The following is a 27,603-nucleotide window of genomic DNA, read 5'->3' on the forward strand; positions in this document are numbered from 1 at the left end:
AAGCGCTTTCTATTGCTGGTCGCTGTGAACGTGCTAGAGAGGCTCTTAAGATGTCTAGCCCAATGACTAACATACCCCAGCCTTTAGTCTCAGCTATGGTGTCAGGGACCCAGATGACCACAGTCAGCACTGTTTCAGACAGAGAAAATAAGCTTTTGAAAGCTGTTGAAGACCTTAGTGCTAAAGTCAGTAGTTTACAGTTTGAAGTTAGACATATAAAGGAAAGCAGACAATGGACTGATACCAGACGATATGACACCCCTGCGTTCCATGATAGGAGGCGCTGCAGTCCTTCGCCACACTACACCGCTACTGGTGGACATTATGCCAGAGCTGAAGAGCGGGGACGTTGCAAATGTGACTGTAATGAGTTGGGATGCTATTCCTCACGTTATCTGGGGACTGATGACCAGCTGAGGGGCCGTTCACCTGAGCACCGACCGCAAGCGTATAGGAGCAGTGAGTGGACACCGGAGCAGCGACGGGAGCGTTACCTACCATATAACGATAGACACAGCTACCCTGGTAGAACGACCGGCCAGCGTAGCCCCAGCCCTGGACCTCCCTACGATGGTGCTTCGCAGAAGCGTGGTGTGAGATTCCTTTCCCCAGCCGGTAACGGCCGCAGTGTCTCGCCAACTTCTGCCCATGGGGAGCCGGGAAACTACAATTAGCTGGTGTTGCGGCCCAGACATCAGCTTCCATCTCCTTGGGCCAGGATGGAGTGGACCAGTCTGCTAAGGGAAGTAAAACTGATTTGAACTCCTTTCCTGTAAATGACAGTAAAAACATGTCTACTGCTTACATTAGAGGTATTATTGAAGGGACTGAAGTAACAATTCTAATTGATACAGGATCCAGTGTGTCATTAGTTAGTGCTGAGTTCAGAATGAGCGTCCCTGCTTTACGTAAACGCACCATTCATAGGCAGTACATGATGGCTCGTGCTGTAAATGGACAATTACTGGACACATTGGGCACACTAACGATGACAATGGGCCTTGGGAGCGAGACCTATCAACATGAAGTGCATGTTGTCCGTGATGCTACGCAGTCAGTACTTTTAGGGTGGGACTTCTTCTTATTATTATTATTATTATTTATTTCTTAGCAGACGCCCTTATCCAGGGCGACTTACAATCGCAAGCAAATACAAATACATTCAAGTGTTACAATATAAGTCATACAATAAGAACAAGAAATACAATAATTCTCAAGTGTGACAAACCACAATTCAATAATACCAATTATCCAAGCACCATGCTGTCCTCGACACTAGACATGGTACACTTCAGCTGTGGGAATTTACCATTCCTTTCTTAAAGAACAAAGATTTTGTCTCAGAATGCTGTAATGTGTCCATCTTAACCACAGTGACTGTGCCACCATTGAGTGAAATTATTGTCCCTGCTTGTGTGGAGTCACCAAGTGTAGCTGACACACCTCCAGATAATTATGTAGGCTATTTGGAGCCAAACCCTAATGATAACACAGAGCTTGTCGTTGCACGCTCCGTAGCTGCTGTTGAAAAGGGAGTTGTTGCTGCCCGCCTGTTAAACCCAACCAATCAGATGCTGAAAATTCATCAGGGTACACACTTGGGACAGTTCTATTATATCAATGACGAGGACTTGGTTATTAACCCCCCTGAGTCCACTCTTGAGTGTAATACAGTAGCGGCCTCAATTCCAATACCCTTTAGCTCACTTGATGCTTTGCTTCTATCACAGCAGCAGATAGACCAACTGGAGGCCTTACTGCTTAAGTACAGCAACATTTTCGATGCCACACCACATAACACAGGGTGCTGTGGACTTGTCAAACACAACATTAGGACTGGCAACCATGCAGCAGTTAAACAGCATGCGTACCGCACATCACCAGACAAGCGGCAAGAAATTGACAACCAAGTTTCCAAATTACTAGCAGACGGTGTTGTTGAGGAAAGCTGTAGTCCATGGGCTTCCCCTGTTGTCCTTGTTAAGAAGAAGGACGGCAGCTGGAGATTTTGCGTGGACTACCGCAAGCTGAATAGCATCACAGTCAAGGACTCGCATCCTCTTCCTCGTGTGGACGACACGCTTGATGCCCTGGCAGGCTCTGCCTGGTACAGTACTCTGGATTTTTCAAATGGGTATTGGCAGGTGGAGGTTGCTGAGGAGGATCGTGAAAAAACAGCATTTACAACTGTAAGGGGACTCTATCAGTTTCGTGCCATGCCCATGGGTCTTACCAACGCGCCGGCGACCTTCCAACGTTTAATGGAGTTGGTGCTGCGGGGGCTCCCATGGCAGTTGTGTATGGTTTATTTGGATGATATCCTAATTTTCAGCAAGACCTTTGATGACCATCTAGCCCATCTCAATGAAGTATTTTCTAGAATTCAAAGCAGTGGACTGAAGCTTAACCTACAACTCCACATAGCTCGTGACCATGTTGTGTTTTTAGGACATGTCATTTCTCAACAAGGGCTCCAACCTGATCCATGAAACACACAGCGGGTCAAGGAATGGCCTACACCACGCACAGCGACTGAGGTGCGTGCCTTCCTTGGCTTGTGTTCGTATTGCAGGAGGTTCGTTAAGGACTTCGCGCAACATGCTACACCTTTACATCACCTCACAGGGAAGAACATCCCATTCCAGTGGACAAGTGAGTGTGAATCTGCTTTTAATTACCTTCGCAATGTGCTATCTACAGAACCTATCATCACATTGCCAGACTTCAGCCAGCCATTCCTTGTTTACACTGATGCGTCCCAGACTGTTGTAGGTGCTGTGTTAGCGCAAATGCAAAATGGCCTTGAGAAAGTAGTGGCATATGCTAGCCATGCCCTTACAGCAGCAGAAAGACGATGGTCTACATACGATAGAGAACTGTGGGCTGTAGTGTGGGCCGTTCGTCAATTTAGACAGTATCTTGGTTTGCATCCTTTTACCATTGTCACAGACCACAAATCCTTGATGGGACTGAGACGAATTCCTATTGACAATGACCGAACAGGACGCCGCAGCACATGGGCCTTAGAACTAGATCCATATGATTGGGTTGTAGTGCACAGGGTAGGTCACAAACACGCTAATGCGGATGCTCTCTCCCGCAGACCTCCCATAGTGTCAGCCACCTTTAACTGTGAACTTCAAGCCAACTCCACAGATTCAGCAAACAGTAGTCAGCATGTCAGTGACTGCAATACGCCACTTGCTTGTGCACTACAGAATTCCCATATTGACCCTCAGTCAGCTGCAAAGGTGGACCATGACATGGGTAGCTCCTACCAGTCCTCGCAGAGCTCCACCAGAACACAGACTGGTGATATTAGCGAGGTGAGCCCACCTACAGATGCAGCTGCCGATCAAAGCTTGATCTACTCCTTGTCTCACGATGGTCAGAACCTCAGACAGTTACAGTACGAGGACACAGATATTGGGACCGTTATGTCATGGATAGCTGGCACAACTCATAGACCTCCTCGTTGGAGACTTAAAGGTGCTTCGCAACTGTTGACACGTTTATGGGCAGAGTATAATCGCTTATCTTTAATTAATGGACTTTTATGTCGTGTAGTGCACTTCCCTAGCACCGGGACCAGGACTACTCAGATTGTTATGCCCACAGTGTTAGTTCCAGAACTCTTAAAGCACCTCCATGGTGGACCCTTGTCTGCTCATCTTTCGGTAGAGCGAGTTCTTGCTCGTGCACGCCAGGTATGTTATTGGCCCTCCATGTACAAGGACATTAAACATTGGTGTGAGCAATGCTATGCATGCCAGAGACGGAGATCTCCAGTTCCCAGATACCGAGCTCCCATGGGAAGCTCTTCCACTGTTCGACCATTCCAGATAGTAGCAGCTGACATCTTGGAATTACCACAAACAACAAAAGGTAATCGATATGTTCTTGTAGTTGAAGACTACTTTACAAAATATGTCAACCTGTACGCCATTCCTGATCAAAGAGCTATCACTGTAGCTAAATGCTTGTTTGAGCATTACATTTGTGAACATGGCATTCCTGAGACCCTACACACTGATCAGGGACATCAATTTGAATCTGACTTAATACAGAAGCTGTGTCAGATGCTGGGAATGAAGAAAACACGTACAACACCTTACAATCCTAAATCAGACGGTATGGTTGAACGTTTTAATAGGACCTTGATTAACCAGCTAGCCAAGATCCTATTGACGTGTGAAGGGGAGTGGGATAGTTTTCTTAGTCAAGTTGCTTTTGCTTATAACACCAGTGTACATTCAAGTACAGGATACACACCTTATCTGGGAGATACTGAAATTGAAGAAGGGAACTATGAAAAAGACCTAGGAGTTTATGTTGACTCAGAAATGTCTTCATCTAGACAATGTGGGGAAGCTATAAAAAAGGCTAACAAGATGCTTGGATATATTGTGAGAAGTGTTGAATTTAAATCAAGGGAAGTAATGTTAAAACTCTACAATGCATTAGTAAGACCTCACCTAGAATATTGTGTTCAGTTCTGGTCACCTCGTTACAAAAAGGATATTGCTGCTCTAGAAAGAGTGCAAAGAAGAGCAACCAGAATTATCCCGGGTTTAAAAGGCATGTCGTATGCAGACAGGCTAAAAGAATTGAATCTATTCAGTCTTGAACAAAGAAGACTACGCGGCGATCTGATTCAAACATTCAAAATCCTAAAAGGTATAGACAATGTCAACCCGGGGGACTTCTTTGACTTGAAAAAAGAAAAAAGGACCAGGGGTCATAAATGGAGATTAGATAAAGGGGCATTCAGAACAGAAAATAGGAGGCACTTTTTTACACAGAGAATTGTGAGGGTCTGGAACCAACTCCCCAGTAATGTTGTTGAAGCTGACACCCTGGGATCCTTCAAGAAGCTGCTTGATGAGATTCTGGGATCAATAAGCTACTAACAACCAAACGAGCAAGATGGGCTGAATGGCCTCCTCTCGTTTGTAAACTTTCTTATGTTCTTATGTTCTTATCTCCTGACCCATGGCAGGGAAGCACGAGTACCAGCAGATGTTTTCATCGGTTCCTTTGCCCTAGGAAATCCAACGCCAGGAACACCGGCTGAGTATGTGACTTCTTTGCTAAGCCGTCTGAAATCAGCTTTTACCTTAACTCAACAAAATAGTGCTTCTGCACGTGAAAAGCAGAAACAGTACTACGACATTCAAGTAAGACACAAACCTTATCAGGTGAGGGATCTCGTCTGGCTCAATGACCCCACAGAGAGCAGGCTTAAACTAGCACCTCATTGGAAGGGTCCATTGCAAGTTCTGCATCGCTTTGACTCTACAGATGGTGAAGTGGGTGTTACTTACCGGCTTGGCAATCCTTTAGATCCAGAAGAACAGTCTCAGGTTGTGCATTATGACAGGCTGCGCCCCTACACTTTGCCACTACCTACCCGCGGTTCCTCAGCATTGGAGACGCCTGGCTCTGAAGTTCCCTCTCCTCAGACATCTCCTTTAAGAGTGCATCCATACTTACCTGCTGAACACTCAGACATTTAAGTGACCCGGTGGAGATTGAGCAGCAAAATGGACTGTATGGACTGTCTGACTTAAGTACTGACCACACTGAGACTGCTCAGCCCACTAGCGATCCTCAACCTGACAACAGAATAACTGGGGTCACACGTTTTGGAAGGACTGTCAGACTGCCAACACAGTTCGAAAACTATGTGTTTCATTGGTGATTTAATTGTTTTTCTATCTGAACAATTGTTTTATTTGTGTAAACTGTTACATAACTTTTTAATACATTTTTGCATTGTATTGCCATATGTAATGGTTTAATGTTTTCTTTACATTTTTTTTTTCTTCAGATTTTGTTGGATTAGCTGACAGCTTTGGTTAATAACTGATTTGATAAATTACTGTGTAAAGGTAACTAAATTCATGTTTACACTGGCAATGTTTAGTTAATGTTTATTTGTTAGCGTTCTTTTTGATTAAAATGAATAATAGAAACGATGACGTTTCTTAACAGAGCGGGGGAATTATGTAGCCGTCAAAAAGTACTGAATACATAATTATTCCCCTAGCTATTTGTGGTTTTATACTGCCATCTACTGGAGTAATAAAGTTATGTATTAGGTGGTAAGAGGAAGCGGAAGCTGTGTGTTGTTTTTTTGGCCGCGCAGAGTAAAAATAAAGACGAAGGTTTTTCGGCCATTGCTGATTTCACCTTGTAAGCCTGTCTCCCTTGATTTTTGTTTTATTCCGTCAGTAAGTTAGGTCATCGACGCGAACGCTACAATAATATTGAATCAGAGCCGATTTATCTGTAAACACAGCCCTATAAATACACCTTAATATAATTAAAATAAATGGTAGAACATAACTGACATCATATTAACACTCTGCCGAAATTATATTCATGGTAGCTTTAATAAAACAAATTTGTTCATAAGTTTTACAAACTGCGTATAATTTATCTCGAGACTTTGAATTTTCCCATTGACTTGTCAACACATTGTGACAGTAGGTTTACACTAGAAATACATATTACAAAAAACAAAGAGGCATTATTGCAGGCAAAAGACGCGGCGTGCTAGTTTTTTAAATAATAAAATAAAAGATTAAACAAACACTTTGCTCATAGAGCGAAAACAAAATATAAACAAACAAATCACGAACACAATACACCACAGGTCCTAAGGTCAGGCTGGGCAGTAGCTTTGACGGTTCCTTTTTAAGTTGTGTTGTCTTTCTTTCATTTCTACTCTCCACTGTCGCTGTCGTTCCTTCTCTGAACACCCCAGCACAAACTGGATGCGCTGGAGGTTTTTATACAGGTGACCATTTCCCGATTAGCAACAATTTAAACAATTAACTAACTCGAGAGATGGCCACCTTCTGCACGAGTGTGTGTGTGTGCTGCATTTTTTTCCCAGCGTTGATGCGGTTGCAACAGTTCTTCAAAAAATGTTTTCTTAGTTTACAATATGTGTCTTTTTATACTGTAGTGTGTGTAAAATATCAGGCTTTCCAGTGTATTTACTGTGGTTTAAGTTACACCAGTTAGTGAAACTGATCGGCTAGACACCAGGGAAAAATGGCTGCTTTGAAAAATATTTTTTCCAAGAAGACTGTACTCACGTTTCCATGTTAACAGCTGCCCCTAGTGGTGGGAATGTGTCATTACAGGGTAAAAAATTGGTGAAACTGGCATGTCGCCCATATTGATTGGCTCATGGCGGTCATGTTTGTTGATGTAGGAACTTTTTCTGACAAATTTTTTTAGATGACATTACAAAGATAACGTATAACCAAGATTCACATCAATCGGTCAAATGAGGAATTGTTTAAGTGTTTTACGCAAAATCCAACATAGCTGCCACACCATGTGACCAATCAATTTTTCCTTAAGTAGAATCAATCGTGGACATGAGCGCACTATGTACAAATTTTTTCACAGCTGTACTATTTACTGTTCATGAGAAGACTTTTGAATATTGTCCAAACTTTTCATTAAATCCAAGATGGCTGCCACACCATGTGACCAAAGGCCGCCATATTGACCACGACACAACATCACATAGTCCTCAACATTCGTGTCAAATTTTGTGCGTTTTGGTGCAGCCAATAAGAAGTTATACACAGTTTTATAGCCAGTTGCGTATGTTGATGATGTCATGCAGCGTGGACGCCATGATTTTCACAGTAGCAACTTCCCTTGAATAAGCGTAACAGATGACCATACTGAGATGTTTTATTCCAATTTTTGTTTCAATCGGATAAGCGGTTTCAGAGAAGAAGGTGTTTGAATTTTGATGATTTTATATTTTTATGGTAATTTTATGTCATTAATCAATGTGGTTGCCAAACCACAGAACCAATCAGCTTCATATTAACAACAGTTAATCATGGACTATCCCTCAACATGTATAGCAATTTTCAGAACTCTGCAGTAAGCGGTGTCCGATACATAGGCGTTTTAACAAATTCCGCAAAATCCAATATGGCTGCCGAACCATGTGACTTGCGCAAATTTGCTGAATATCACCGACTATCATCCATAGGCATCTACCAGTGTACCGAATTTCGTCAGTTTTTGAGCATGTTTTGGCAGAAAAAAATATATAAAATAACAATAATAATAATACTAACATAAACAATAGGCTTCCCCAGCCTACGGCTTGGAAGCCTAACAAATCACAAACACAAACAACACGATCAGGCTGGGCAATAGCCTTCACTGATCCTTTACGTTTTTTTCTGTTAGTTTCGTTTTCTCTCGTTTTCTTTCGGGTTTTCCTCGCTCCTCGCTCCTCGCTCACTCTCTCCGCTCTAACACCCACCTTAAACATGGAGAGCTGCAGGCTTTTTATACTGTGGCCACAATCTGCACGAGTTTTTTTAAATTACTGTGGATGGGGCTACCCATCCACACTACTAACCAAAACACACACACGGCTACGCCGTCAATACATAAATACCAATAAACAATAACAAAACATACGGCGCTTCGCCGACATATATAAACACAATAACACGGTGGTACGCCGTCACAAATACAATAAATAAATCATAATAAACAAATACAAAATAACACAGGGGCGGAGGGGGAAACCCCGTTCTAAACATAAATAAACAAATCAATGTTAGCCATCACCTCCGCAAAATACACCTGAGCTGCTAATAATAATAATAATAATAATAATAATAATAATAATAATAATAATAATAATAATAATAATAATAATAATAATAATAATAATAATAATAATAATAATAATAATAATAATAAGGCAGCAGTGTGGAGTAGTGGTTAGGGCTCTGGACTCTTGACCGGAGGGTTGTGGGTTCAATCCCCAGTGGGGGACACTGCTGCTGCTGTACCCTTGAGCAAGGTACTTTACCTAGATTGCTCCAGTAAAAACCCAACTGTATAAATGGGTAATTGTATGTAAAAATAATGTGATATCTGCATAATATGAAATCTTGTAACAATTGTAAGTCGCCCTGGATAAGGGCGTCTGCTAAGAAATAAATAATAATAATAATAATAATAATAATAATAACTACAGGTCTCAGAATGTTACAACCCTCCTAGACATATTAGGCATATTATGTATACAAATATTTAAGCAATCAATGATAAATATATATTTAAATTGCATTTGTATTTAAACCTGCAAAACAAATATTGAAAATGCTGTACAGAAAAGATAGATGTGAAAAGAATTGATTACTTTGCCACAAAAGCTCTTCAATATGGCCAGTGTTTTTCTTGCAACTGTTTAGTCTTAGTTTCATTTCTGTAAAGTTGCCTGACTAATCTACAGTAGTTACATATTCAAAAAGTGATTGCATTGTCACCACCCCCCCACATCTACCAAATAACAATACTAAGTGTTTGCACAATGAGCTCCTGTCCAATATACGTGAATCCTGAGCAGGTCATTGTTGGATCAGTGGTTTTGGTTCTTGGTCAGTGGTGCTTTGAGAGTGGTGAAACAAAGGTTCCCTTTCAAGTCGAAGACGACCACCAACATTAAGTATGGGATATTCCCTGCCCTTGAGGTAGGTAATACTGAGCTCTCTATATCAGAGCTGCCGAAGGCCCCTTCCTGTGATGACACACTCGGTCCCGCCTACCGAGGGTATAAAACCGTCACTCACCGGAAGATCTCCCTCTTTTTCCTTCTCAAGACGGTAAGGTAGGACCTCTGTGTCGAGAACTGAGCATGTTGATAGGAAGAGCCCTTGAGTCGATTCGGGTTTGTTGTAGTTCCTAGCATTCGTGCTGAAAGCTGGCTTGCCGCTTTCCCGGAATCAACGACTCTTGAAAAAGACCGAGTTTGTTGTCTTTCTGTCTTTCAGCTGCCCCCCTCTGGGCGGGCCGCTCTCTCTCTTTGCTGTCTGTTGTATGTGAGCGGCTGTCTGTGCAGCCACCCGCGAGTGAGTTGTCTTTTCCTATAGAGAGTCACACAAGTATCCTCCTCGGGACTAGGCCTGGCCGTATCCCCGCTGTCGAGTGACCCAGCCACGCTCCCTTCCTCGGGGCTAGGTACTGCCGTATCCCCGTCCGAGCGGTGTCGCCGGCCGAACCTGACCGCTGCGGTGTGTCGGTTCATGTGCGTTCGGTGTGCTCTCTCTCCTTTTCTGCCTTCTTGTAAACTGTAATTTTTGCTTGACAAAAACTTCACCCACCGCTTCTTCGGCCTCTGTCCCCCCCTGGTACACGCTTTGCGCTGACCAGGTGTGTGTGTTGACCACGCGGTCTGGGTACGCACTTTGCGTAGCGTCCTCTCCGGTGCTGCGGCACTGCGGCGCACGCATAGCCTGATTCTCTTGGCACAGGCTGCGTATTATCCGACGCCAGCGTAGGAGCTTTACGCACACGGTACTTGGTCCCAGTACGCAGTGTACGTAGAACAGTATGCACAGCACATACAACGCGCAGGTGTTCGTTGCTCCTTTCCAAAAGTTACGCACAGAGCGCAGTGTACGCAGTTACGCTCCCGCTGCGCAAGGCGTCTGGAACAATCGAGGACGAGCAGTGCTGTGCAAGTTGCTCGCATTGCGTAGGCACTGAGCTGCTAGCGCATACCTCGTGATGCCGCACGGTATAGTGCAGGCCTAGTCTGTTGTGCATCAGTTCAAAAAAAATAAATAAGGGAACGATGCTGAATATGAACAGACCCATGCCGGGGTTCCATGCCTGTATGGCTTGTAACGCCAGTACCCCACAAGAGGATAACCATACCCTCTGTGTGCGGTGCTTGGGTGTTCCGCATGCCACCATGACCCTTGAGAGGGATGTGGCTTGCAGCGTCTGCAAGGCTTTTCAGCCTAGAGTGAAAGAGGCTTGTCTGGAGAGAGCCAGAAAGGAGAGCTCCGTGTCCTACGCGGTGGGGTCGTCGGCAGCCTTTGGGTCCCCCGACGACGCACCCCTGGACTCCCTGCCTGACATCCCGAGTGCGCAGCATAACCGCTCCCCATCTCCAGCCGCAAAGCGGGTAAAACGCTCCAGGCAGGCAAGGGATATTATGGACCTGAAGGCCCAGATGGCCCAGGTACTGGAGCTATTGTCTAAGCAGACCACAGCATTGGCCCCTGCTCAGGCTCCGTTGCAGCCCCAAGCACCATATCCCCCCTCCCCGCAGGGTGCGCAAGGAGGGTGGGAAGGCTCGCCCCAACTGGCACAGGTGGACGTGCTGTCCATAGCCGCCTCCGGTGATGCAGCTTCGTTCTCCTCTGATATGCAGGTGGGGGACACCCTTACAGAGGAAGAACCCGGCTCTGAGTGTGTGTCGGAAGCCAATTCCACCTCGTTGCCTAGCTTGGTCTCGGCTCTTATGGAACGTGCTGCAGCGTTCCTGCAGGTTCCCTGGACACCGGCGGCACAGCCGCGGCGCTCCGTGTTCCGGACACAGGTGCTGGCTCCCCACACACAGTGTTTCCCAGCCTTCCCAGACTTTTTGGAGGAAGTGCGCTCCTCCTGGGATAGACCAGCTTCGGCCCCTAGTGTTGTGCGAGGCCCTGCTCCCGGAGCCGGTGGCTTCGGAGCTGCGTCTCCTGTCAGATACACTGCTGCAGATCTCCGGCCTGAAGGGGCAAGCCCTGGGCCGAAACCTGGCGGGCTTAGTTGTGGCGCGTAGACAGCTGTGGCTGTCACAAGCCAGGGTCCCTGACGCAGATAAAGCTGCGCTACTGGATGCGCCCATATCCCCGGGACGTACGTTTGGGCCAGCTGTGGAAGAGATTCTGCAGAAATCTCTTCGAGACCGGGAGGCTTCCCGTCAGGTGGCTGCGCTGCTCCCTCCCTCGCTCCGGCGTGGAATAGGTCGAGTCCCAGGACGCAAACTGTCACCAGAACGGTTCCAGTCCCCACAGCCCCAAGGGGTGACCTAAGGCATCGCCTTCAGAGTAACAGAGCCCAGCCAGCAGGTAAAGGAAATGCAGGCCGTGGTCGATCCACGTACCAGCGTCTCAGGGGTCGCCCTCAGGGCCAGCGCGTTACGCGCTCACCCCAAACTACTCAGCCCCAGCCCCAGCAGCCCCAGCAAGGCCCCTGAAGGCTGGCGGCCTCAGACCCCCTTTTCGGCACAACAGCTGCAATACTGGCGCGATTGCACCACGGATACCTGGGTGCTCCCCACCGTGCGAACCGGCTATGCGCTTCAGTTTCACTCGGGACCTCCTCCCTTTCAGGGCGTTATAAACACCTCCATAACAGACCCCTTGCAAGCCTCGGTACTTCAAGAAGAAGTGGCCGCCTTGCTGCAAGTAGACCCCGTCTCCCAGGAGGATGGGTACTACTCCAGATACTTTCTGGTACCCAAAAGAGATGGAGGGGTTCGCCCCATCTTAGATCTGAGGCTCTTGAACGGGTTTCTGAAAGAAAGGAGGTTCCGAATGCTGACACACCGTCACATCCTCTAGTCTGTCCGGCCGGGCGACTGGTTCACAACTGTGGACTTGCGGGACGCATACTTTCATATCCCCATTCGTCCAGAGCACAGGAAATACCTGTGGTTTTCCTTTCAGGGAAGCGCGTACGAGTTTGCTGTGCTGCCGTTCGGGCTTTCCCTAGCTCCGCGTACGTTTTCAAAGTGCGTAGACGCTGTACTGGCTCCCCTGCGGCTGCAAGGGATCAGGGTTTTAAACTATCTCGACGACTGGTTGATTTGTTTCCAGTCTCGAGAGGGAGCTCTAGCCCACACGGCAATTGTGACAGAGCATCTGGTCAGGCTGGGTTTAGCCTTGAACGATGCAAAGAGTCGGCTCGCACCAGTGCAAGGCACCACGTATTTGGGGCTCCGGCTGGACTCCAATGCAATGCACGTATACCTGTCGGACGACAGGATAGCAGCTATTCAAGATTGCCTCTCCCTGTTTCGACAGGGATCGAAGGTAATCCTCAGGTTGTGCCAGAAACTACTGGGTCTGATGGCCGCAGCCACAGTAGCGATCCAGCTGGGTCTGCTTCGCATGCGCCCGCTGCAAGTGTGGCTCAATGCGTTTCACAACAATGCCAGACGCGACAAACACCGCAAGTTGACTGTGTCTCACACATGCTCAGCGGCCCTACGCTGGTGGAGGGTTCCCTCTCACCTGCGCAAGGGTGTGCAAATGGGAGTAATATTGAATCGCCAAGTGGTGACAACAGATGCCTCCAGCCAGGGCTGGGGAGCAGTCTGGCAGGGCAGGGGAGTCAGCGGATCTTGGCCGGACCGCTGGGCATCCCTACACGTGAACATGCTGGAATTGCAGGCGGTGTTCCTGGCTCTCCAGCACTTCCTTCCAGTGCTGAGCGGTGCGCATGTGCTGATCTGAACGGACAGCACAACAGTAGTGGCATATATCAACCACTAGGGAGGCCTTCGGTCTCCGGGGTTACATCGCATAGCCTTCAGGCTATTAATATGGGCCCAAGCCAACCTGCTGTCCCTGCGGGCGATGCACATTCCGGGAGTGGTGAACTTAGCAGCGGATCTCCTCTCCAGGAGAGGTCTGCATCCGTCAGAGTGGCGTCTCCACCCCCAGACGGTGGAGCGCATTTGGGAACGGTTCGGGAAGGCACAGGTCGATCTGTTCGCTTCAGCGGAGACGACACATTGCCCCCTGTGGTACACCCTCCATCACTCAGGCTGTCCACTAGGCGTAGACACCCTAGCACACGTTTGGCCCAAAGCGTTTTTGTAGGCTTTTCCTCCTATACCGTTGCTCCCGGCTTTCCTGGAGAAAGTCCGGTCGGAGAAAGCGTCAGTTCTTCTAGTGGCCCCCAGGTGGCCCAGGAGGATATGGTTTGCGACCCTGTGCCAGATGCTGGACGGCCAGCCTTGGGAGATCTGGATCTCCTCACTCAGGCACAGGGCTCCCTTTGGCACCCGGATCCGGGCAGGTTCCAGTTGTGGGCCTGGCTCCTGAAAGGGACCGCTGGCTAGCGCTGGGGCTGTCAGACGCGGTTGTGAGCACTATGCAGAATGCTAGGGCAGACTCCACTAGGTCAGTTTATACTTACAAGTGGAAGTGTTTTCAAGCCTGGTGTCTGGCTAGGAGCCATGACCCCGTTACTTGCCCGATGCCAGTTATATTGCAGTTCCTGCAGGAACTGTTTGATGCTGGAAGGTCCCCTTCCACCCCGAAGGTGTATCTGGCAGCTATATCTGCTTGTCATACCCCCGTAGATTCTAAGTCTCCGGGTGCGCATTTTTTGGCTACGCGCTTTCTTAAAGGCACACGGAGATTACATCCTCCGAGAAGGACTGTTCTTCCTGAGTGGAGCCTTAACATTGTACTGGAGGCTCTTACAAAGGCCCCATTTGAGCCTTTAGACTCCATAGAGCTGAAGTATCTATCTATGAAGACAGCCTTCCTTTTGGCTATCACCTCTGCTAAGCGGATCAGTGAGCTGCAGGCGCTGTCTGTGCACAGCTCCTGCATGCGTGTGTGGGAGGATGGAAGCAGAGTTTTGCTGCGCACCAACCCCGCTTTCCTCCCCAAGGTGGTCACAGCTTTCCATATAAATCAATCTGTGGAACGGGAGTCTTTTCACCCGCCTCCGTTTACTTCACAGGAGGATGAGAAACTAAATTTCCTCTGCCCAGTGCAGGCATTGAGGTTTTATGTACTTAAGACGAAAGCTTTGCGTAAATCGAATCAGCTTTTTGTTTGTTATGGCACACGGACCTTGGGACAGCCCCTCTCTAAGCAGTGTCTGTCACACTGGATTGCGGACACGGTGTTGACTGCATATGGTGGTGCTGGGTTACCCCCAGCTGGTAGAGTAGCTGCGCATTCGACTAGAGCGTTAGCTACATTGTGCGCCCTTTTTAAGGGCGCTTCGATGTCTGAGATTTGTGCTGCGGCTAGCTGGGCTACGCCGCATACTTTCACCAGATTCTACCGCATTAATGTGGTAGATCCTGCTGTGCCATCTGTGGGCACAAGGGTCCTTGAGGGGGTAAGTTTGCACCACTAACCTCTGGTTAGACAGCGTTGTGCATCCCTCATATGCTGCCGTTCCTTCTCCATCGCGACGGCTCTGGTATACATTATCCCATACTCAATCTTGGTGGTCATCTTTGACTTGAAAGGGAACGTTAGGTTACCTACCGTAACCCTGGTTCCCTGAAAGAGAAGACGACCACTAACCATTTGGTCGCTTCGGTCGCCCTCACGGGTTCGGCGGAAAAAGAGGGAGATCTTCCGGTGAGTGACGGTTTTATACCCTCGGTAGGCGGGACCGAGTGCATCATCACAGGAAGGGGCCTTCGGCAGCTCTGATATAGAGAGCTCAGTATTACCTACCTCAAGGGCAGGGAATATCCCATACTTAATGTTGGTGGTCGTCTTCTCTTTCAGGGAACCACGGTTATTGTAGGTAACCCAACGTTATGTTGAACTATTTGAGATTAACAGATTTATGTTAAATGTAATCAGAACAGTTTGTACCGAGCTGATTAATTCTAAAAAAATCCAACTCAGATCATCAATTCTACTGCTATATTGAAAATGTCAAAAAGAATCAGCTTGGTATTCTATGACCTTGACCTAGAGGTCAAAAGTCAAAGGTTTCCCACAATCCTTGTATATGTCTAGTCTACTTGTGTGACAGTGACCTCCATACTCAGTTTGTGAGCTATGGAGTGTGAACATTGCAGATAATTGCAGGAAGCATACACAGTGTGATCTTAACAAGTAATGAATTGTGCATGTATTTGCAAACTGGGGGAATACAGTAAGGACAAAAATAATAATTCTGGCATTGAACAATTCATTGTATATTAATTGGTGGTGCTGTCTTTCTGTACCATTTGTCATTCAAATAATGACCCATGATGCACACTGATATTTAAACCACATTCCATCAGAAAGGAATTTGAAGTTTGAAGCACTGAGAAAATGTAACTAGAGCTTGCTAACGTTCCATTGCCTTCTACATTCTTGTGTGCTGGAAAGGAAACAAACATTAGAGGATCATTTTCCTCAACCAAAAGTAATATCACCAACTATGACCAAAATGACATCTCTGCTGGCTATAGTACTTTTTTTTTTCTTATCAAAAAGGGCACACTGCCCTTGACCCCCGACCCCAGCACATGCTTTGTAGGCTTTCAGAAAATGCCGCTAATTCTGGACTGACCCTAATATGCAGCAGAATACAATCAAGATTCATAGAAATGTGTTTAAAGTAGATTAAAAAAATAAAATCTTAAAACCAGATTTCACATGCGATTTCACATGATCAATAAAAAATAAAACGTGAACAGGATGTTACCACAGCTATGGCCAGACGTTTTGCATCACCTAGAATTTTAGGATTGATACTTTTTTCTTTTTTTAACATAGTTTTGATATTTTATCTAACATCATGTAATCAAATACACTTTTACATCGCAAAAGTCTACCGGAAGCCATTATACAGTATTTCATTATGTTAGATTTCGAAATGTCACATTTTTCAATTTTTGTCATGCATGGACAAACATTAGAAGCTGTTCGTCTGCCGGCCACACACACACACACACACACACACACACACACACACACACACACACACACACACACACACACACACACACACACACACACACACACACACACACACACACACACACACACACACGCATGCACGCACACTGACACACAAATACACCGAGAAGGAGGAGATAAACTCTTGCAACAATAAAATCAGGTGTTGCATTATTGTGTCTGCAGAGCTCCGGCATGACGTCAGGTAATGAGAGCTGCTGAGGCCGAGAAGGAGAAACGCGCAGGCGCACAGCCTAACCCCTCTGGAATCGACAGGCAGGCAGGCAGGCAGTGCAGCGCAGCGCAGCGCAGCATCCTCACACCGATCAGTGAGTCCAAGTGTACCGTTTTTCAGCCAGCATCCACTGCGAGACTACCGGGACAGGCAGCCCACAGAACAGCACTCAGCAGCCCGCACCTGAAGCAGTAGCGATCCCACCATGTCAGCAGGAGGAGACTTTGGGAACCCTTTAAGGAAATTCAAACTTGTCTTTCTTGGGGAGCAAAGTGGTGAGTGCGCTTTAATTTTATTCGTTTCTGAATATAGTTGTTACTGTTAGTTGTGCCAAGTATCCTGCATACACCTGCTCGGTTTGGGTTAAAATGCAGAAGTGTGCTTATTTACCTTGTGAGGTTTCCTGTGGCGCTGAAAGCATCTGAAATATGGTGCGCAATTGAAAGAAATGAATATATCAAATATTAGTACGCCTCGTAAGTTTTAGCTAACAGCAAAAGGTTAAAAGGAGTCATTTATTTTTTGGATAATTCTGAAACAAGAAACACAAAAACCACGCCTGGAAGGTTGTATGCTTTCATGAATGTTTATCTTTTTTTTTTTAGCTACTTGAATCTGGAGGTAGAATGAACAATGGTTTGCAAAACGCCATCATTTTAACAATAATTGGTTTATATAATTCAGTACGCTTTGGATTGTGTGATTTCGATTTCAATGATTAAATACTGATATTGCACTGTCGCCTTATATGCAGGGAATTGGTTCGATAAATACATTAATACATGTATTGCTATGAATGCATCTGATAACGGCTACCCAATTCATTAAATACTTGGAATGTGTTTTTGGTGATTGCATCGGTACGATTTTAATGCATTTGATGAACCAGTTGTAGTTTTGGAATACATAATTGTTCTTTCCGTGTAAGAGAGACACACCCTGCGTTGCTTGCCTGTAGAATAACTTACTATACGGAATAGCGTCCAGATTCGTTCTGTACATCTGCATCATTTGAACATCAAATTGAATCGGCTTTCTGTTATATGGTTCAAGTGTATGGACGCTTCTTAATTTTTCTGTATCTACAATGTATTTTATAAAACTGATTTTTTTTTAAAAAATCTCCATGTGTTGCAATCTCTATGCGCTGAAAAAAATAGAGGATGCAATTCACGTTTTGAGAGACGAGATAGCCTCGGGGCACAGTGAAAACATCACATTGTTGCCTTGTCTTTTCTGTTGCTTGGCTGCGTGCCTGCCGGCGGCTGCCGGACTTTTTTTCATAAATGACTAGACCTTTTTCCATGTCCCATTCCGATTACTGTCTGCAGCACCACGCCCCCTCACGAGTCAGCCGAGAGTTGCAAGAGTTGACGTGTGAGTTTTCTCAGGCAGGCAGCCGATCTAGCGCATAATCCAGTAGTGTAGCAGGCTGTGCAGTACTGTAGCAGGATGGAGAGCTGAAAGCAGACGCGCGTGATGGATAGGCAACATGGTTTTCGTTTTGGAGGTCTGCGGCTTTATATAATAAGTGACTGACAAATACTGAAGCCACTGCAGGTTATCCCTTACTGCTGGCAATGGTATTTTCATGTTCTAAGAATGGGTTTGTTCAACCAATCCACTGAGAAGGGTGAATGAGAGCTTAGGGCAGGGACACACTTACTCATGTCCAGGGGTCTCTTGGAGCAATAGTGACCTCACCTACAGCACTGTCCCCGTCCAGGGGTCTCTTGGAGCAGTAGTGACCTCACCTACAGCACTATCCTAGTCCAGGGGTCTCTTGGAGCAGTAGTGACTTCACCTACAGCACTGTCCAGTCCAGGAGTCTCTTGGAGCAGTAGTGACCTCACCTACAGCACTGTCCTAGTCCAGGGGTCTCTTGGAGCAGTAGTGACCTCACCTACAGCACTGTCCTAGTCCAGGAGTCTCTTGGAGCAGTAGTGACCTCACCTACAGCACTATCCTAGTCCAGGGGTCTCTTGGAGCAGTAGTGACTTCACCTACAGCACTGCCCAGTCCAGGAGTCTCTAGGAGCAGTAGTGACCTCACCTACAGCACTGTCCAGTCCAGGAGTCTCTAGGAGCAGTAGTGACCTCACCTACAGCACTGTCCAGTCCAGGGGTCTCTTGGAGCAGTAGTGACCTCACCTACAGCACTGTCTGGTCCAGGGGTCTCTTGGAGCAGTAGTGACCTCACCTACAGCACTGTCCAGTCCAGGGGTCTCTTGGAGCAGTAGTGACCTCACCTACAGCACTGTCCAGTCCAGGGGTCTCTTGGAGCAGTAGTGACCTCACCTACAGCACTGTCCTAGTCCAGGGGTCTCTTGGAGCAGTAGTGACCTCACCTACAGCACTGTCCTAGTCCAGGGGTCTCTTGGAGCAGTAGTGACCTCACCTACAGCACTGTCCTAGTCCAGGGGTCTCATGAAGCAGTAGTGACCTCACCTACAGCACTGTCCTAGTCCAGGGGTCTCTTGGAGCAGTAGTGACCTCACCTACAACACTGTCCAGTCCAGGAGTCTCTTGGAGCAGCAGTGACCTCACCTACAGCACTGTCCAGTCCAGGGGTCTCTTGGAGCAGTAGTGACCTCACCTACAGCACTGTCCTAGTCCAGGGGTCTCTTGGCTTGCAGCTGAATGAGGACTCCACCCAATGCATCCAGTTGTTTCTCCTTGTATAATGGTACAAACTGTTGCCACAGGCTTTAGAAGATAATAAATGTACGATTCAGCTGATTGCATTGGAAATAACCCTTTGGTAACAGCAGCGTTACTATGAGCAAGTGATTTGCTAGAGAATATTTCTGTAGGTGTTTCGGCACCCTTGAAACCATCTTGAAGCCTCACAATTTTTGTCCAATCCAGCATGAATGTGTCATCTATTGTGTAGTTGTTCTTAATGTTCAACAGTGTATCATACAAGGGATGCATGTATTATTAATGTGCTTTATAAGACAGTTGAAGACAAGCTACAAAAGCTTTTTCTTTTTTTAAGGAATAAAACTGGGCAAATACATGAAGCATTAACAGTGAAAATGTGATGGGACATGAAATTGAGGCTTTACAAGGTAAATTAATGTTCCAGCTCATATACAGGCCATTAATGTGTCAGAAATTAATGAAGCAATATAAATTAGACCTGGGGTGTATTTTAGTGCCTCATACATTAATGACTATGAGAACATGGTATATGATGGCAGCACTGGGTCATACAGTATGCTGGGATCCCACTGAGATTGCCACTGTCTGTACTGGGAGAGCGAGAGAGCTGGTAATCCGACCTCACTGCTGAGTTCACATTTTACAGACCACATTGAAAATCCTTGATGGAAAAAGGAAATTGAATAAGATATAGCTCACATGAAACTGGACAGCAGTGTACATCCAGCACACATCACTATATGAACATCACTGTCCGGTACACATTATGATATGAATGTCACTGTACAATACACATCACGATATGAACGTCACTGTACGATACACATCATAATATGAACGTCACTGTACAATACACATCATGATATGAACGTCACTGTACAATACACATCATGATATGAACGTCACTGTACGATACACATCATGATATGAACGTCACTGTACAATACACATCATGATATGAACGTCACTGTACGATACACATCATGATATGAACGTCACTGTACGATACACATCATGATATGAATGTCACTGTACGATACACATCATGATATGAAAGTCACTGTGTGGTTTGTTCATGTTAATGTTTGCAGTCTCCTATCTAAGATGGATTTACTACGCTGCTGGGTTGAATAGTGATGTGCTGGTTGTCACAGAAACATGGCTTAAATGAAAAAAAAACCTCAGATCTTGTTAATTTTGAAGACTATGATCTCGTCTTTTGGATTGAACTGGAAAACCAGGTAGTGGTGTAGCCGTTTATGGTAAATGTAGGTTCATCGTAACAGAAAATCAAGCTGTGGTCACCTCCTCAGGCCTGGAGGTCCTTACATAAAATTTACAAATTCCAACTTTTCAAATGCTTAAAGTGTTTGGTGTGCATCACATTCTTTTGTCCTGTTTGAATGATTTGTCTCTTTTTGCCTAGTTTTATAATGTTATTTCTTGCCATTTTATCTTGCCAGGACTCCCTTGAAATGAGATTGATCAATCAATCAATCTTTATTTTATATAGCGCCTTTCATATTGGACCACCATCACAAAGTGCTTTACAAGATGCAGTAACAACAAGAAAATCCATAATACTTTAAATACAGAGAAATCCATAATACATGATATGTAGTGAAAACAAAACAATGCATAATCCATTAAATACAGTGGAAAGTGCATAATACATGATAGTAGCATAATACATGAAATAGTAGCAGCAACACAGCAGCTAATAGCAGATATCAGGCTTAAAGAGCATGGAAAGCAAGAGAGAACAGGTGGGTCTTGAGAGCTGATCTAAAGCGAGCGACGGTGGGAGCGTCACGCACCAAAGCTGGGAGAGAGTTCCAGAGAGTCGGAGCCATGAAGCTAAACGAGCGTTCTCCAAGTGTGGTGCACTTTTGCTTGGGGATAACAAGGGATAACAAGTCGGGGGACCTCAGCTTGTGGGCAGGGACATATCGGGTCAGCAGGTTGAGGAGGTACTCGGGACCTGTGTGATGAAGGGCATTGTAGGTGAGCAGGAGAGTTTTGAAAATAATCCTTTATATAATAGAACTTTACAGGTAGCCAGTGCAGCTGGGCAAGAGAGGTGGTGGTGTGATCAAGTTTTTTACATCTGGTAAGGATCCTGGCAGCGACATTCTGAACTAGCTGCAGTCGGTTTGTGGTGTGTGCCAGGAGACCACCATATACAGAGTTGCAGTAGTCGAGTCAAGAGGAGACAAATGCATGACAGAGTATCTCTGCACTCGGGAGGGAAAGGTAGGGATGGACTTTGGAGATGTTTCAAAGATGGTAGAAGGAAGATTTGACTACGGAGGAGATGTGGGCATTAAAGGAGAGGTTGCTGTCAAGAAGTACACCAAGGCTTTGTACTGTGGGGGAAGGCAGCAGCAGACAGTTTCTGAGGTTCAGGGCAGCTATATTGAGATTATTAAGTTGAATTTTAGATCCTACTAGAAGGAGTTCAGATTTGCTAGTGTTCAGCTGAAGAAAATTGGCAGACATCCAGGCCTCGATGTCTTGAATGCAAGCCGAGAACCGGACCATGGCAGAGGGGCTTCCAGGGTTGAGTTTTAAGTAGAGCTAGGTGTCGTCAGCATAGGAGTGAAACATGAGGCTGTGTTGGCAGATGAGGTGACCCAAGTGAAGCATGTAGATATTGAACAGATCCTTGGGGGACACCACAAGTGACTGTGTTTGCAACGCCACAAGGGTTCTATCCTGGTTAAATAAATGCAATGAAATTTGAAACTGTACTATACACATCACGATATGCACAGAAATATATATATCAGGATGTTTCTTCAGCTGGATGGTAAAAGCAGTGTGTAAATGTCTGGCAAAAGGAGATGTAGAGGTGTTAATTCTTATACCTCGTAGATGCTCCACGAAGCGATCAGCTAAACGCTGTTTTGTTTGTTCTATGTACAGTATATTACACTTCACACAACCAATGCACTATACTATTCCTTTACTGGAGCAAGTAAAAGACTCATGAATAGTGAATGAATATTATGCCCCTTCAGTTACTGTGTTGTTGTGGATGTGTTTACAAGTAGCACAGAACAGCCTGTTGCATGAAAATTAGCCTTTAAAATTGTCACAACTAGGTCGCATTTTACTAGACTAAATATTCTCTTAGATTTTTGTCTCTTTTGTAAGACATCAATGGTGGATTATTGAAAATAGGAGCTTGTGGCAGAGTGGTTGCTGATAATGTACAGGTGCAGAGGTGATGCAGTGCAGGAATAAAAAGGTAGAGATTTGTAATCCGGTATGGGAATGAACTGTCAAGACAACCCTTTCGCTACTTCGTACCCTCACAGGTCGAGAGGGAGATTTACAACCAGAACTCATTATATTTCCATCACAGAGCTGTAGAGAGATCTTGCTGGAGGATACTAAAAATCCTTTGTATGATATGTTGCATGTTTTTAGTCACAGGATGACAGGTAGGCACTAGGGGGATATGATTATTAGTATTCTGTGTGTTGCATTTGTACAAAGCATCCTTTCTGTTTATCGTGGAAAAACATAACTGACATGTAACCATTCTCTAATGGTTGTGTCTGGAAAACCACAATTTCTGAAAAATGCACACATTTAATTTGTTTTCTTTAAGAAATCCCTATCATCACTGCAGTGCATTTCAGTTTTAATAATTGGGAGTATGGCATGGAGTCATGACAAGCTTTAGGATGTGAAGAATCTTACTTGCACTTCTAATTAAAACTCAGCTGGGGGCAGAGAAAGCCTGGCAGTGAGCGATTAATCGAAAATACGGTTAATTTCAATTATTAAATAAAACACCGAAACCGACTTCAAACAATTAATAAACTGCACAATTTCGATCGATTATTACACTATGTAACACAATTTTTGTTCCTGGGTAGTAAGTGTTATTTCCTAATTGCTTATGCCTCAAAAGTATAGAAAATGGCTATTATTCCCCACAAACTTTGCTTTTGTGACCAGGACAGTGATATTTTGAAATTTACCTATTTCCAATGAGAAAACGGGCGAATTTGTGTCTTTTCGTTCAGAAAAAAACAACATATGAATCCAAATTAACATGTATTTATACTAAAGTAATACAACAATGACTACAAAAGATTTAGAAGTGAGTAGTTTTACGAGATTTACGATTATACTGTAAATCACTTTCACGTATCAGCCCCCAGATGTAGTCTCCCATCATGTTCTCGTTATACTGTCCTTGGTAGCGGCGTTCAAAGTCCAGTATATCCTGGTGGAAGCGCTCGCCTTGCTCCTCCGAGTACGCTCCCATGTTCTCCTTGAATTTATCAAGATGAGCATCAAGGATATGGAATTTGAGGGACATCCTACAGCCCATTGTGCCGTAGTTCTTCACCAGAGTCTCAACCAGCTCCACATAGTTTTCGGCCTTGTGATTGCCCAGGAAGCCCCGAACCACTGCGACAAAGCTGTTCCAAGCCGCTTTCTCCTTACTAGTGAGCTTCTTGGGGAATTCATTGCACTCCAGGATCTTCTTTATCTGTGGTCTGACGAAGACACCGGCTTTGACCTTTGCCTCAGACAGCTTAGGGAAGAAGTCTTGAAGGTACTTGAAGGCTGCCGACTCCTTATCTAGAGCTCTGACAAATTGTTTCATAAGGCCCAATTTGATGTGCAGTGGTGGCATCAGCACCTTCCGGGGGTCCACCAGTGGCTCCCACTTGACATTGTTCCTCCCCACAGAGAACTCGGTCTGCTGTGGCCAGTCCCGCCTGTTGTAGTGCGCCTTGGTGTCCCTGCTGTCCCAAAGACAAAGATAGCAGGGAAACTTGGTAAAACCGCCTGGAGACCCATCAGGAATGCCACCATTTTGAAGTCTCAAAATGCGTCTGCCGGATGCTTGCAGCCTCTTGATGCCATCTCAGAAAAATGCAGATATGTATCCACTTAGGCAGCTGGAACTAAACTGAACTGGTGGGCTTAAGGCCCCTGTATTTATACTACTATTTATATTACTGGAAAGTTCTAGAAGTTACTCCAAGTTTACTCAGCACTGAATCTATCTGGAATGTTCTGGAAAATAGGTACATTTTAAAATATCACTGTCCTGGTCACAAAAGCAAAGTTTGTGGGGAATAATAGCCATTTTCTATACTTTTGAGGCATAAGCAATTAGGAAATAACACTTACTACCCAGGAACAAAAAAAAAAAAAAATTGTTACACAGTGTTATACTATAAAACTGCTTCTTTATGGTCACTCATCATAAAAGTTACTTCCACATCCCAGCCACTTTGGATTCCAGCGGTTCAGGTCAGGCAGCCTCTGAACTGCTCTCCCTCTGGGATCTGTAGTCAAGTGAACCTCGAGACCTGCCCTCCTGTAAAACTCCCATAATGCATACAAAACCATGAACAAAAACATACAGGGAGCGTAGCGTAGGTCAGAACTGTTCGTTATAAATACTTGTCAGAGAAAGAAGGCGAGCAAGTGTTTAAAAAATGTAAGTTCATAAATACAAACTTTTTTTTTCTTTACACATTTATCAATCACCTTATTAATGACATTTTGTTCTGCCAGAGAATATTAAATTATATAAATATAGGGTCAGTCCATGTCAGATCAATCACCCTTGAAAATGAAGGTTCGTGGATGTTGATATAAGTATGTATTAATAAGTGAGCTACCCAAAGTTATTGTATTGTTTTACTGGGACTTTCACTTGCATGTATCTGTTATTGTACTTGGTTTCTCATTTTAGTTTAGTCAGCGAGACAGGTTAAGAAATTACTTTTTTTTTTTAATAATAAACAAAATGTTTCAAATTACTATTTCTTGTATTACATTTAATTTAATAATTATTATATGAAACATAATACAAGAAAGAATGGCAATCTGAAACTAAATATTATAAAAATAAATGTAATTATTAATTACTAACAATTATTTTTATAATATTTTGTTTCAGGTTGCCATTATTTCTTGTATTACATTATATTAAATTAGTTAATAAACTTCCAGCCATGTATTATTATTATTATTATTATTATTATTATTATTATTATTATTATTATTATTATTACAATTATCTGTTATGCAGCATTATCAACTCCAGAGAGTTAGGGATTGCACCCCGGGGAATTACGCAATTACGCACCCGCGTAATTTTATGCATAAAACGTATCACCACGCATAGGCGCGTAATATTAAATAATATCGCTGTTAACAGAAAAATGTTGGATCACACTGAGGATAAAGGGAACATTGATTGATTGATCGATTTTGCCAGAAAATGCCACGACAAAGGTCCCACGTTGCAAATATATCAGCAAAAGAGAGTAAAAGATCTTCATTGCTTTGCTTTGTACACTGTGAAGGTGGCACATGATGCGATCCACAGCGCTCTACCGCCAGGGGAAATTGACATTGACTTATTTTGGTCATCGACAGCTGACCGTCTTCTTAATTTGAAAACATTAGCTTTCAGATACATAAATGCAGTAAATACAATTGATGCTGAGCGCAGCAGCTCGCTGTATCATCTTGTCCTGTCCGATCGGAGACGTTCTTTTTCAGAAGACAAACTGAAAGAGCTTACCAGTATTTTGATATCCAGTACGAGAGAAGAACCCAATACAACTGCACAATACTTTTGTTACTTTGCACATACTTGTACAGAGATACTGCATAGTTTTGATTTTTTTATGTGCATAAATCCCTGGAGTGTAAGGGATTCAAAAGATTTCAGGCAGCTGAGAGCATGAGAGTGCATTGTCAGATTGTGTGTGCTTTTCTTCTTCATTTAAAATGGTTTCTGTGAAGTGGTATTGTTTATATATTGATTGTACTGCTTTAGTAGTGACTTCAATATAATGCATACTGTATGTTTTGTAGGTTTGCAAGTGCTGTTCAAAAAAGTTATTGAAGTCTTATTGTAGTTTTTAATTCGAAAAAAAAAAACCATTCAATCAGGAACCTTTTTGTGACTTTTTGCCCCTAAGAATGATGTTATTAGAACAATCGATAGTCGTAATCATAATTGGGATTATTTTCAAATATCGAATCTATAATCAAATCGACACTGAAAGTGATAATGGCAGTATCTCAGGTATGAATGAGAGTCTGCTTTTCCAGGGCGCTGTGTAGGTCATATGGACTTTCATTGGAAATATAGAGCAAATGTCATGGATATTTTAACAACTAAATCTAATTAAATCTAATCTAATATGTCTAGCTTTGCCTGGTGATAACAATCTATCTAACGCTTTGAATACGCCAGGAACTCATGAAACAAAAGGCTAATCAAACCTGTCTCGTTAAAATTTAATTACCCCGTCTAGTGAGGGTAGGGGGTTTAACACACTAAAGCCTACAATTAGGCAAAAAGGAAAAAACAATATGTAAAATCAACTAAAAGAAAACAAGAGATTTGGAACAATTTAACATCATCTTGATTTAAAATCACTACAAGTAAAAGATGCACGCGTTTTTATTCTTATATCGCCTAACAAACCCAGAATAATGCAAGTAGAAAAACCCTATGAAAATTAAACTGCTTGCGATGTCTAACCAAAGTCGCATCCCGACATATAGTCTAAATAAATGTAATTTCTTATGGTAAAAATAACAGGAATTCAGAATACAATCTGAATGATTTAGCAGAAGTTACGTACGTTTAAAAGTTTCCCTTTTCTAAATTATGATAAAGCAAGATAAGGCCCGTTCAGACAAACTAACCAATCAGAGCGTGTGACGGTAAATTTAAACAATCTCTGTTTGAAAAGTATAAAGCCCACCGTCAAAATTACAATTGCGCTCTCTGTCAGATAAAAAAAAGAAGGAACTACAAGATCGTACCTGGAGCTCAGCTCTCAGCATTAATCCATCCAGATCAGAGGCCCTGGCACTCTGAGAAACACAAGGTAACCGCACGCTGAAACTCGACTGCTTTCTAGACTAGGTAACAATACTCAATATCTGTTCAAGCCTTGTGCGATTCCTTGCTGTAGTGTCAGTATGTACTAAAATTTAATTACAAATTGTTGTTTAACTTCAGTTCTGCTTGTAATGCTTTTAATGTGATAGAAATGTGTAACTGTTTTGTGTGATTTCCAAACATATTTTGATTGCATTCTTAATAAATACCATCTTTCCAAGAAGGGATTCCCAGTATTGAGTCATTCACTCATGTTAAACAAACTCGATTTATTGAACTTCAAATTTAATGGAATGTGAGTAATTA

At 44.2% G+C, this 27,603-nt stretch overlaps 1 protein-coding gene across 1 annotated transcript in view; it reads left to right on the forward strand.

Annotated features, from left to right (window-relative positions):
• Positions 1-16,678: 16,678 nt before the first annotated feature.
• Positions 16,679-27,603, forward strand: part of LOC117423463 (ras-related protein Rab-6B) — a 140,836-nt gene continuing 129,911 nt past the window's right edge. The window contains exon 1 of the mRNA XM_058990030.1: positions 16,679-17,003. Coding sequence (XP_058846013.1) covers positions 16,934-17,003 — 70 coding nt within the window. The 5' untranslated portion in view covers positions 16,679-16,933. The remainder of the gene's footprint in view (positions 17,004-27,603) is intronic.

This window comes from Acipenser ruthenus, chromosome 17 (assembly GCF_902713425.1).
Source record: "Acipenser ruthenus chromosome 17, fAciRut3.2 maternal haplotype, whole genome shotgun sequence".
NCBI classification, from domain to species: domain Eukaryota; kingdom Metazoa; phylum Chordata; class Actinopteri; order Acipenseriformes; family Acipenseridae; genus Acipenser; species Acipenser ruthenus.